The 13,560-nt window shown below is 43.3% G+C and overlaps 1 protein-coding gene across 7 annotated transcripts in view; it reads left to right on the forward strand.

Annotated features, from left to right (window-relative positions):
- The window catches only part of EYA3 (EYA transcriptional coactivator and phosphatase 3), a 112,707-nt gene that overhangs the window by 95,207 nt on the left and 3,940 nt on the right, over nt 1-13,560 (forward strand). For all 7 annotated transcript variants that reach the window (XM_001372750.4, XM_056795433.1, XM_056795432.1 and 4 more), the window contains 6 exons: nt 1,304-1,393; nt 2,229-2,287; nt 3,087-3,247; nt 7,348-7,462; nt 10,051-10,172; nt 12,015-12,115. In XM_001372750.4, coding sequence (XP_001372787.1) covers nt 1,304-1,393; nt 2,229-2,287; nt 3,087-3,247; nt 7,348-7,462; nt 10,051-10,172; nt 12,015-12,115 — 648 coding nt within the window. The remainder of the gene's footprint in view (nt 1-1,303; nt 1,394-2,228; nt 2,288-3,086; nt 3,248-7,347; nt 7,463-10,050; nt 10,173-12,014; nt 12,116-13,560) is intronic.

Below are 13,560 nucleotides of genomic sequence, written 5' to 3' on the forward strand. Positions count from 1 at the left end.
CCTGTTTCCTTTGAAGTAGTCTTGGGTCCAGAAGGGAACACAAGCTGACCAGGATAGAAACACAATATCAGGGTTAAAATCACATCTCAAAATGTTCTCTAGAATGAATGCTCCTCTCATGACTGGATTTGGTATGAAGTTGAGATTCAAAATCAGGTGCCAGAGTTCTGAATTTCAGGGATTATTAGGCCCTTTAGAGGTGCACTCAGCAACCTAGGCTGCAGAGTCTGTTCCACTAAATAACTGCCAAGCACACCAGAGAAATAGAACTCCCAGATATTTCATGTAGAAATCTATTCACAGAGAATAATTTAGCTTTTGTTCATGTATTCATCTAATGCCTTGCCTAAGCAATGGAATAAGTAGAAATAAAAATTGACATTTATATGCTCCTTTTAGGTTTGCATAGTGCTTTTATACATTATCTCATTTGATCTTCACAACTGTCTAAATGCTAGTTATTTTTATGCCCATTTTATAGTTGAGGAACTGAGGCTGAGAGAGGTTAAATGACTTGCCCAGAATCACATGGCTAAAAAAAATATCACATGAAGCAGGTTTTGAACACATACCTTCCAAATTCCAAGTCCTGTACACTATTTACTCTGCTGCTTCTACTGCATTGGGGATCAGCATACTATCTTTCTGAGCTTTATTCATCCATTCATCCATGATATGGAAATAATTGTAATTGCACTGCCTATTTCATAGCCTTATTAAATAAGATCGTGTGAATTGATGATATCACATGGTGTTTTGCAAACTGGAAAATATTTATGAATATGAATTCTTAGTAGCATAGTTGAAAGATAGCTAACCTAATTAGAGCTATAAACTAGCCATTTTTACAGCTGCAACAGAGACAGAAGTCTTGATAGAAGTCAAAAAGTCTTGGTAAAGAATCCTTGGACTTAAGAAGCCATGGTTCCATTGTAGGGGAGACCCTTCCCTGATAATAAGAGATAGACCTTTTATCACTGAATGGCCCCTACTTCTCAGAAAGAAAGTAGAGATGAGCCTAGCTAGGTTGGACTTAACTGGAAAGGAGAACTTTTTGTTGTAAAAGAATGGGTGAACACTTCCAATTCTCTAAGGATTTATTAAATAGCACAAGCCTATTAATGAACAGGTTACTTCATCTTCTGTGACTATCAGTGAGTGAATAGCAATGGTCAGTAAGCTTTCTATAATTCAATAAGGATGTTTTATTGCATTTTCTTTTATTCATTTTTTGCTATTATAACTCCTGAATTGTTTCCCACAGTGCCAGGTTGAACAGATTTTTCATCTTCTTTTCTTATAGGATCCAACAGTTGTTATTGGCTCAGGTTTAACAATGGAAGAAATGATTTTTGAAGTGGCTGACACGCATCTCTTTTTCAATGACTTAGAGGTATGTTTGGGATTTTAACAGTCACCTAAGCATTTGTAAATTCTCTCAAAGATAGGTCATACAAGACTTGAATGAGTAGGAATCATTTGAGTGAGAACAGCAGCTATCAGTGAATATGGAACATGATGTACTAACAGGAGAGAATGCTGTCTCATTCCAAGACAAGACACCTTGTCCAGGCTTTCCATATGTTGGTCATGTGAGCCTGAGAACCTCATTCAAGTCCATGAAGCTTGAGGTAGAACAAAGGGTTGAGCTTTGGAATTGACTTTTCCAGCACTTCTCAGATAGTCCAGCTAAATCATCCCCTTTCATAAAAATTGTCATAAATAAAGATTGGTTCAGTTCAATCGACAGTGATGAATGGACTGATCCATCTGGGCTAGATACTACAGGAGATACAGACTTAGGACCCAGTCCCTGCCCTCCAGTTCCTTTTTGCCAACTAATGAGATGAGGCCCTGATGCAGAACAGAACATGCTCAGTCCATGGAAGGAGTTCAGAGTGCTAGGAGAGTTCAAGGAAGGAAAGGATCATACTTTGTAGAACAGGGTGGTGAGGGTGAGGCTGGTGGCTATCTCTGTCATGGCGGGGCTCTTGGGTCTTTCTGGAGTTTCAGGAGGCATGTGGATGAATGTCAGTGCCTACAGGGGAAGAGAACTGGCAGCTGCAAGGCCTTAAAAGGATGGCAGGCCTGAGGAGTTAGGGAATGCCTTTCATCCTAGATGAACTGCCATAGCTCATTCTGGGGACCTGTACCTTTCCCAGGAACTGTTTTAGCTGATGATAGTATTGACCCACTGGACTAAGAGTGGTGGTTTGTTTTTTTAACAGGAATGTGACCAAGTGCATGTTGAAGATGTGGCATCTGATGACAATGGGCAGGACTTGAGGTAAAGGAGAAACTGTAATCCTTGATCTTTTTGAGCACAATTTGGAAAAATCCATATTTTCACAATAGAACAAAGCTTGAGTTGACTTTGGTGACAGCTCCATGCATTTTCTTGGTGCCAGGAGCCCTGGGAAGAAAAGGACCAAGACTTCTTCTGATAGAAATATAGTGCAGGTGACATTCTGGAGGTTCAGGTGGGGAAGCATTTCCTCAACCAGCTCTCTGGTACCAAGATAAGCCTGGGACACACACAAGTTGTCATCAAATGAATAGTCTAGTCCTGCTCTTTATCCCTTGGGCTGGGACAGGTCCTGGGCCACACTGACATTCAGCTTAGATTGCTTACTTGTCTTGAAAAAGTCTCTAGAAAGATACACACCCATATCTTTCCATCTTTTCTATAAGGTTAGATTTGGAACTTCTTTCAAATGCTTTGCTAAATTCTAGGTAAATTGTTGAATAACATTACTCTGATTTACCAATGTAGACAAGTAAGGCTAGTTTGATCTGACCTGTTCCTGATGAAGCTCTGTTGACTTGTGGGTGGTCTCTGCTTCTTTTTCTAGATGTTCTCCAATCATCCCTTTAATAAGACAATGCAGAAGTTTTCTAGGAATCAAAAGTAAAGGTCATTGGTCTGTTTTAATTAACAGACTATAGTTTGTTCCTTTAAACAACATGGAAAAAAATCAGTGACTCTTTTAACCTAGCAATGTGATGGGCAGAAAGGATATAAGTGGTAAAGTCATCTGACATCCAGTTGAGAGGGATGCTAATTTCCTATGTATTCTTTGTTGCAGCAACTATAGTTTCTCCACGGATGGTTTCAGTGGCTCAGGAGGTGGTGCAGGTCATGGCTCTTCTGTGGGTGTACAGGGGGGAGTGGATTGGATGAGGAAGCTGGCCTTCCGCTATCGAAAAGTGAGAGAAATCTATGACAAACACAAAAGCAACGTGGGTGGTGAGTGTGCAAACTAACCCAACTTCCTTTTTTATTAGGCCTTTTTTACAGTTTGTCCATCTAAAAAGCATAACTACTAAGTTCCATTTCCTTGTTTGCAAAAGAAACTTGATTTTTTTTTTTAAGAAGCTACTTAATCATATACCTGGTATGACCAGAGTAACTTTTGGTATAGTCAGAATTTGTTACCATTACAAGTACTTAAAAGTTCTTTTGAATTTTTATGGCTATGACAGTGTTTGTGAATGACATTTGCTACTATTGGAATCTCTAAAACAAAATATTAGTGATTTGCAGAGGAAGCTTCTGGCCCCTTAGTCCCTGGGTTTTCATTTTCTGAGTATGTCCACCAACACCTGAAACTTTCTAGGAGATATTTCCTGTACATATTTCAGTAATTGTTTAAACTCATGGATATAAATCTGAAGGTTCCACAACTGAACTTTGAAAAGGAGGCTTTTGTGTCAGTAACAGCATAGCCTATTGCGTAGAGCACCAAGCCTGGGTTCTTATCTTGGCTTTGCTTCTTATTCACTGGGTAACATTGGGCAAGTAATTTCCCTCCTTAAGACATTGGTCCACTCCTTTCGAAAATGAGCTTTCAATTGGGTTCACTAATTCAGCAGTCATGTACTCAGTTTTACTGTGTGTAGTATACCACGTTGGACACCAGGGAAGATACAAGGATAAATGAGATCTCAATATGCCCTGTCTAGTAGGTGTGATAAAACATGGATCCAGAAAATTAAAAAATAATGACTCATGAGATTTATGTCATGCTAAAAGATGAAATGAAGATGGCCTTGAAATAGAAGAGAATTTATGGGGTGGCATCTTGGAAGAGGTAGCATTTCAGCTGTGTCTTAAGTCACTCAATAAACATTTGTTGAGCTCCTACTATGTGCCAGGCATTGTGCTAATACATACTGGGGATACAGAGAAAGGAAAAAAATAATACCTGCTTTTAAGGAGCAGTCTAATGCAAATAACTATGTTTAAAAATGTCTGTAGGAGAAGGCTTAAGACTAAAGGGCATCAGGAGAGGCTTTTGTGGAAGGTGGAATTTTATCTGAGACTTGAAGGAAGCCTGGCAAGTAGAGATGAGGGCAGGGAAGAGCATTCTAAGCCTAAGGGAAGAGCTAGAGAAAATGCCCAGAGGCAGGAGATGGAGGGAACCACTAGATGGTATTAGTCTCTCCTCTCTAAAAATTCCTGCTTCTTTTATCCATGTAGCTTTAGAAAGTATATCTTTTTCTCTTTTGGACAAATACCCTTTCAGTGGAACACTAAGCTAGACTGGAGTTCTCTGGTTAACTGAAGAGGATTACATCTTCCTCTGATCCCATACGTATGCACAGGATCCACTCTCGTCAGTCAGTTTCTGTAGTCCTTCGTATAGGTGGGAAGTAGAGACTATGAAGAGTTACTTAGTTCAACAAATAATTTGTTAATTGCCTATGTGCAGAGTGCTGATCTGGGCATTATTGCAAATTTAAAGATAAAAATGAAACAGTCCTCAGTCAGTAAATATTTACTAAGCACCTATTATGTGCCAGCACTAGGCCAAGTACTTGCAGATAGAAATGCAAGTTTAAAAAAAAATCCCTTCCCTGAAGAAGTTTATAATATAAAAGGGACCAATAACACACCAAAGGAAGGGGGGGCTGGAGTTAGCAGCTAGTATAGGGACATAATAGAAAAGTCCAGAGAAGACCAAAAGTAGTGTAGCTAGTGGGACATATATTCAATCAAGGGACACAAAATAGAAACCAAGTAAACGCAAATTGATTTAAGGAGTAGCAAGGATCAAAGCAAAAACTTCTTGGAGGACCTAGAACCTGAGCTGAACTTTATAAAAGATAAGCATAGATTCTTAGAGGGGCTAGTAGAGATCTCATTCCAGGAATAAGAAATTGTTTATGGAAATGCACAGAATTAACTGAGTCAAGAAATAGCTTTTAGTCCTGTTTGGCCTAACCTCAGAGCTCTTGAAGAGGTGATAGTGTGGAAGCCAGACTGCCAAGAGCCTGGCTGAGGAGTGTATATTTTATATTAGAGACAATGAGGAACCACTGAATATTATTAAGATAGGAACTTACATGGTCCGACCTCTGGCCTATGAAGATTGGAGGTAAGGAGACCAACTAGGAGGCTAAAAAGGCCCGGAACAAAAATGATGGCTGTATTAGTGGACTGAACCAAACAGGCTGATGACTAACAGGTTTTGAAAGGGGTGTGTGTGTGTGTGTGTGTGTGTGTGTGTGTGTGTGTGTGTGTGTGTGTAAAGAATTAAAGCTAATTCCAAATTTATGAACCTGACTGGCAAAATGATGGATCCCCTAAATGAAAATAGACAGTTACAAAGAATAGGCAGATTTAGGGATGGATCATCATTTCTGTTTTGAGGTGTCAATTGGTTGATTGTCTAGAAACACTTAGCAGGCAGTTAATGACACAAGAATGAAATTCATGGGAGAGGTGAAGAGTGGATTTTATAAGTTTGGTGGGCATCCACCATTCTGGGGAGTGAGATCACAAAGAAAGAGGCTTAAAACTCAGAACATACCCATGGATAATAGGTGAGATAATGATCCAACAAAGGAGAATAAGAAAGATGATGGTCAAGAAGATAAGAGAGAACCAAGAGGGGACAATGCCTCAGAAAGCCAAGGAAGGAAGAAGAAAATCTCATTGAGAAAGAGTGAGATCAACCAAATCAAAGACTTTAGTTGTGATACCTACATATTATGATTGGAAGAGCCTGAGAAAGCTCCATTGTTCAAAACACTCTTGTGTACAGGTACCCAAGTGTCTTTAACTGCAGTATTAGAGAGCCATTCTTCTGAGATTGTAACCACTCTTTTCTCACTTGGCACTTATTTTCTGGCAACATCAATCACTCTTAACTACCCCAGTAGAAAGGCCAAAGGCAACTTGGGAGATCTGGGTGTCCCAGGCATTAGAAGACTAAAAAGAAATGAAAGACTATTCACAGAGACTGACACACTGTGGTACAATCGAACGTAATGGACTTCTCCATTAGTGTCAATGCAATTTCCCTGAACAATCTGCAGGGATCTAGGAGAAAAAACATTATCCACAAGCAGAGGACAAACTGTGGGAGTAAAAACACCGAGGAAAACCAACTGCTAGACTACAGGGATTGAGGGGACATGTCTGAGGAGAGACTCTAACTGAACACTCTGGTGCAAACACCAACAGCATGGAAATGGGTTCGAATCAAGAACACTTGTGATATCAAGAAATGAAAGACTGCAGAAAGTGGAGGACTAGATAGGGGTTGAAGGTGAGGATAGGGCCTTCACTACTCAAGATTATTCAGACTGTAGAGCAGAATACTCATAGAGGGAATATTAGCCATCAAAACCATCAGAGATGAAAAATATCCAGAGAACATACACATTCTTAAAACAGTGTTTTTCAGACCAGGAAAGGGAACGGCTTTACTTAAGATTATGCGAGTTAATGGCTATACCTGGAGGAGAACCTGGGGCTTTATCTCTAGTGCCCGGCTCTTTGAGCTCCACTTGGTATCACCATTCATACAAGAATCCATTTTGTGAATTCCGATAAAGTTATAAAACTTTATAAAGTGTTTTCTCATAAAAAATACTCCATCCTTGTTCTCCTATATTCCAACCTATTTCCCCTTTTTCTTGATCTGTCCCGAACCTAAGTGTTCTTGTCTCTTCTGTAATAGTGCCTTAAAACATCTCCTCAGATGGTCCATTTGATGTTTAGATGTATTTCCTTATATGCTATGTCTATCCGTTGTCCATTTGGAAATAGGAAAGACAGATCAAAAGAAACGAGTTCCTTGGCTTGGGTCAAAAGCTTCAATTGAATACCCAAATTAATGTGCCCTAATGGAAGCGGTTATCTCTCTATAAGAGAAGACTGTTTTGTTTCACTTGGTTGCTCAATAGCTTCCCCTCTCACATGAGCATTCACCAAGACAGTCTTCATTTGGACCTCTGACATTTCTGAGTCAAAAAGAGTCATTCTCTCCCCATTCCACCCCCGGTACCAGCCAAGACGTGATGTCAGGAATTTGCTTTTGTTTGGTTTTGTTTCCAAAGGCCTTCTCAGTCCCCAGAGGAAGGAAGCACTTCAGAGACTAAGAGCAGAAATTGAAGTCTTAACTGACTCCTGGCTGGGAACAGCACTAAAGTCTTTACTTCTCATCCAATCCAGGTATGGAATTGATCTTTATAAGCTAATGGTCTTGTTGTGGAAAAACACACTGAAGTTTGTAGCAGGGTTTCATTCTAAGAATGGAAAGCTCAAAACTCCATTCAATCCAAGAGAAAGAAAGAATTTTATTTGTAGAAGAGGTTTTTAAGACAGTATAATAGAGTGCACTTGGTGAAAGGGCCTAGGAGCAAGTAGTTTGCTTGGGGGCTATTAGCCTAATAGCTGATGGACTAGCCTTGAGGCTAGTGGAATCCTTATATTCTCTTATCTTCTCCCCTTCTCTCCTCTCCCCCCACTTGTATATTTAGTGAGGGCCATAAGTCTTTGTTTCCCATTCCAAGAAAATCTCCACCTTTTCTCAGAATAGTCCACCCCTGCCAAAAATCCTAGAAAATGAGCATAGAGAAGGAGATTCCAAATCCAGGTAGAGGTGTGTTTGGGGTCTGACATGTCATGGGTAAACTTGAGGACAACAGAAATGGAATAAGAAGAATGTGCGTATTTGGAGGATTCCCCTGGACTATCAGAGCCCTTAGTGTGCATGTCCCAGGTTTCCCCCATTGCCTTCCTCTCATCCTATGTCAGTGTGGGAGAAGTATTCTTACCCTTCTGGAATGCCGGCATCCAAGATGGGAATGCAGGGAGGATATAGTAGAGTAAGTGACCACTATGGGTGATTAATAATGCCTAGCAGTTCAGAACTAAGTAAATACAGAACAATGCAAGCGATGAATAATACAAATCGGCACCTAGCTGGTGTGTAGAACCAGTATGAGTGATAACAATAATACAGAATGGTTCACTGATGAATAATAATACAGATTTGACTAGTGCTGAAACTACAGATTTTATAATTTATGCTTAACTAGTGAGAAATACAAGATTTCAGAACATGAGTGTCCTGCTTCCATCACTGCCCATTGCCCACCTCCATCAGTCAAAACAAAGCTTTCCTTCCTTAGGTGGTAACCCAGAGCCAATCAGCCAGGGAGGGGAAGGGGAGAGGGAGATCTATGACTGCTGAAGCCATGTAGGACAGTTTCCTGGTGGAAGTGAAGCCAGAAGGGGGATTGGCTGGAAGGAGGTTTGGAGAAGCAAACCTGGAGCTAGGATTAGAATAAGGAGCTGTTACTTTATTTGGAAGTGTCTCAGAAGCTAATAGGAAACCCACTAACCCAGGGTCACAACATTTGATAACACTGTCCAACCATACCAAAGCTTGGAGCTTTGGTGACTTAATGAATGTAGGGGGGTGATCACCCATTTATTAAAGGCATGAGAATCCACACCCATGTCCCAGCCTCACTCTGCCACCTCTGGCTCTGCCCCAGGATGTTCACTAAAGACGCAGGCCCAGTGATCCCAACCTTGAAATCAGATCAAATATGATCCCAGTTGGAATGTTTCTTCTGAACTCTTAGTGGATCACTCTTTGTTTTTTTCCATTAAATTTTATAAATAGTGTGTGTGTGCCCTGCCTTTACATGTTTTGTAATCTTGTTGGGCATCCCAGCTTCTCTACACATCATACAATTAGGACAGTCTTTCAGGCATAATGATGGGAGGTGCCCCTGTTCATGGGCATGTTTCCTCAGAGTAGCTCTGTGGGGAGAGCAGTGAAGATCCTTTTCACGGCTGCTAAGGCTCAGCCTAAGTCACCCAGAGAGTAAGTTACTGCAGCCAAACCTTAGTGGTCCCAACTCTGCCTTAGAGTGCTCTTTCCAGCATCCATGCTGCCTTACCTCCCCAGGTTCAGAAGGGGAGTGTCGTGCCCCAGAAGTTCATGTGGTCACCCCCCGCCCAAGTCAATTGTCCTGGAGAGCTAGAGACCGCTAAAGCAGCACCGATCATCATCATGAAGGATGAAGGGCCTTGTCTCACTGTCCTCACAGCATGGTCAGGCCCCTGCTGCAGAGCTGAAGTGGGAATAGTGCACCTGAGCCCGGGATGAGGAAGAGACTGAGAGAACCATACCACTCCAGGATCATAATCTGGACAAGAGAAGATTTAGGGGAAGAATGTGAAAAACTGTCAGAGAAGAGGGATTCAATTTGGTTTTCTTTGGCTAGGAGACAGCTAGCTCCACAGGACTGAAATGGCAGACTTGGGGTCAGTATTAAGAACAAAGGCTTCAGAGCATCAGGTAGTGAGCTCTCCATCCCAGTGCTCCATGCTTAAATAAAGGCTGGGGGAGCCCATGTCCAGGCCACTTTAGAATGAGCTGTAGACTTGGTGTCAGTGCTTCTAGGGTTAAATCCTAGCTCTACTATTTACTAGCTGTGTAACCCTGAGAAAGTCAAGTAACTTCTCAGAGACTCATCTATAAAATGAATATAATATTTGGACTCTAGAGAAAGCACTTAAGAAATTTGAAAACAATATTGAAATGTGAGTTGATGTTGTAGAGGGATTCATGCCTGGGGGGCTCAAGAGGCACGTGGATGTGCAGGTAGTACAGTCAATTCTGAAGCCCTCAGCTCTAGGATTTTTTAGCCTGTTCAGCTTGAATCCTTTTTTCTTAAGTCATCAACCCTTGTCATGACCTTGATGAAGCCACATGTTTAATTTTTTGTTGTTGTTCTCTCCAGAAAGAATTGTGTGAACGTCTTGATCACCACCACCCAGCTGGTGCCTGCCCTAGCCAAGGTCCTTCTGTATGGCCTGGGAGAAGTTTTCCCCATTGAGAACATCTACAGTGCCACTAAGATCGGTAGGTGCTGCTTCTCGTAGGCTCCATTTGACAGTGCAGTTTCACAGACATCGGGATAGACCTTCCCCGCATGGTCCACATCTCCTGTTGGAAAGAGAGCACTTTGCAGCAGCGAGTGAGGCTTTGGCTCTATGCCTCAGTTTACAGCCAAGTGCTTTTTGGTGATTTACCTGATTTCTCTTTATTAGGTCAGAGGATGTGGTAGAGGGGAAGGAAGTATTCATTCAACACAAGATCAGGGACTGATCAGTCAAGCAGCTTGGAACAATTCATACCATTATCCACGTGTCCCCTCCTTTGTGAAGCCTCCCTTAATCCCCCAGTTTGTCAGCGTTTACTTCCTTCTTAGATTGTCTTTATGTGTGTGAATATTTCTCAGCCCAGGAGAAACAGCTAGAAGGAAGCCTTGAGGTCAGCTGGCCCCACTGCCCCTACACACCTTCAACCTCCTTAGGGGCAGATTTTTCAGGCCAGAAAGCACTGTAGAACACAGTGTCTGACTTCAGGAGGGATCCGAGTCACATCCAAGTGCTATTTGCCCATGGAAACTGGCCAGGAACAGAAAAGGGCCCTAACATTTAGCAGGCCTTTATTAATAGAGTGGCAGATAGATGCCAGTCATTTTGCTTCATGTTGGTAACACTGAGAGATTTCGATGTCTTAAGGATGCTTTGCAAAGGTCAGTTGAAAATAGTCAAATGTATGAATGTCCCAAGTTGAGAGCCAGTAAGTTCTGGTCAACACCTGACAGGCTTCAGTCCAGGATAGATGGCAGTCAGGTGCAGTTGGTATTGGGAGATAGGATGGAAGGGTGGTCAACACGGGCACAGGAGGACCCTTTTTCACTCATATTTATATTTTGTGTAGTAGGAAAAGCATTAAATTAATAAGCAAGTGGCCTGAATTCTAATCCTGCTTCTGCCATTGACCTGAAACAAATCGCTTCTCCCTCCATCTCAGCTTCTTCTGTAAAATGAGGGGCTTGTTCTATATTCCTTCCAGCTCTGACTTTCTAGGATCTTCAATTCTTTATTTTGAGTGTTTAGAAAATAAGAATAACTTAGCTAGCAGAAGCTGACACTCACATTTTAAATTTTAGCATGAAAACTAAGGTCAGTTGATGATTCAGAGGAGGAGTACTTTGGGAGGCTGGGACAGAAGAGGACGAGTAGGCATGGCGAAATGCCAGATTTCTCAGATTGAGTTCAGGAAGCACTCAGGAAGTACCTCCTAGGTGCTCAACACTGTGCCTAGGTCAGGAGTGGCAGAGACACCAATGATCCCTGCCTTCCCAGAGCTTACTTTCTGCTTGGGGGAAGCTCAAGGGTGTTTCAGGCACGTGGAGGGAAAGAGCCCCCAGCAACTTGGGGGTGGGGGGGGCCCTCTGCTGAGCCCTGAAGTGAGGGAAGGACTGCGGGAGGCAAGAGCATTCCAGAAAAGGGGGTAGCCAACACATCTCATCTCCCTGAGAGCTGCCTTTATTGCCTCCATTACGTTTGCAGTGCAGCGACCTGCACCTCGGCACAGCAGGGGGGCAGCTAGTCAGCTTAGGCACAGAGCCAGCTCTCACCAGGATGACTGAGAGGCCTGTGAAATACATTTGGAAACTGTTTCTCTTCAAGCTGGTGAAATATCCTTCCTTTCCACCGTGTCCCACCCTCATCCCTCTACTAGCCTTGGGCCCTCTGACTGGGGTAGAAGGCTGGGCTCCTGGGCCCAAGATTTTAACCTGAGGGGACATGTGGCAACACGAAGCCACAGGGGAAGTTGAGCTCAACTAGGTTGCAAAATGTCCCTCCCTGGCTATAGAAATCCCACCCCAAATGTTCTCCTTCCCACTAGGTAAGGAGAGCTGCTTCGAGAGAATTGTGTCTCGCTTTGGCAAGAAAGTTACGTATGTAGTGATCGGAGATGGACGGGATGAGGAAATTGCAGCAAAACAGGTAACTTGAGGAGAGAAAACACATTCCCTAAGGGCACGTGAGCGTTGGGGATATGGGAAAGCCCTGAGCCCTGCAGCCCCCATCATCTACCTCTAAGTCACATTAGGTGATTCCCAGGAATTCCCCTTCTCCCCCCCCCCACCCCCCCCCCAACCCTGGGAGGTGACCTGGAGAGAAGGGCCCCTGGTTCCTCTCTTCCTCTCTTTTCACCCCCCCTGGCATTCAAGTAAGGCTTAAAGAGGCCTGATGGCACCACTGCCAGCCACATGTTTGGACATATCATCCCCTCCATGAGCCTCTCCTTTCCTTTTTCTGCCAGAGAAGCTAGTGTTCCCTCCATGGTTTTCCGTAAGGGGGCTGTGTATTAAATTACAAAAGTGAATCATGGTTTTTGTTCTCTACTCTTCCCCATGCCTGGGACAGTGTGTTGCCACCCCAGTGAGCATCATTAGTGCCCCAAGCAGCAGTACCAGGTGGTCTGCCCTTTCCCTGGTCCTTGTCTACTCTCCATATGTCTATCCTCCAATTTCCAAAAGTGCAGGCCCTCAGGAGTGGCCAGGTGGGCTCAGTGGATTAAGATCAAGCCTAGTGATGGGAGGTCCTGGGTTCAAATTTTATCTCTAACACTTCCCAGCTGTGTGACCCTGAGCAAGTCACTTAACCGCCCCATGCCTAGCCCTTACCACTCTTCTGCCTTGGAACCAATATGCAGTACCGATTCTAAGATGGAAGGTCAGGGTTTTTAAAAAAGCACAGGCCCTCATTCTTGTTTCCTCAGCTCTTTGGGCCTTGTGGCTGTGTGGGGCAAGGGCTTCCCTTAGAAGGAAAAGACCCCAATAGCAGTGGCACTTTGTGTCCCTTTCCCATGTTATCCTTTTCAGACTGCTCTAATCTCTGTTGTCAGTCATGGGAGGTCAATGAGTAAGGCAGAGAAGTCTTCTCCTTTGACAAAAGCCTGGGGAGGGAGTCCAGGGTCAGGGTGCAGCACTTAAATTCTGGGTGGCCTGGGGTGAGTCTCTTAACCTTTCAAGGCCTCCATTCCTCTGAGTGCTCTAGAGGGTTCTAAGTGTAGGCAGACCCTGAGCAGATTCAGGGGGAGAACCCTCTTTCGGGGTCCAGTATCTGGAGAAGGGATAGAGGTACGTCCTCCCTCCTGCGCCTCCGCCCTTTCCTGCGCCTGACAATTCCTAGTATCTAGCAGTGCAGAGAACTGCCTTGGGAGGTCCTGAGTTTGCCATCATTGAAGGGATCCAACCAGAGATTAGACAGCCTAGCAGTGGCGTAAAGGGACCCTTTTAAGATCCTTTTCAACTCCGAGATTCTCTGAAATCAGCTGCTCTTTCTGTCCCTATATGTTACCAGCCCTGCCTGCCCCACAAAAGCCTCTCATTTTTCCAAAATAAATGAAGGACCAATGCTGGAATTTCAGGTGAATCCCATAGTAA

The sequence above is a fragment of the Monodelphis domestica genome, chromosome 4 (genome assembly GCF_027887165.1).
Source record: "Monodelphis domestica isolate mMonDom1 chromosome 4, mMonDom1.pri, whole genome shotgun sequence".
In the NCBI taxonomy this organism is placed as follows: Eukaryota; Metazoa; Chordata; class Mammalia; order Didelphimorphia; family Didelphidae; genus Monodelphis; species Monodelphis domestica.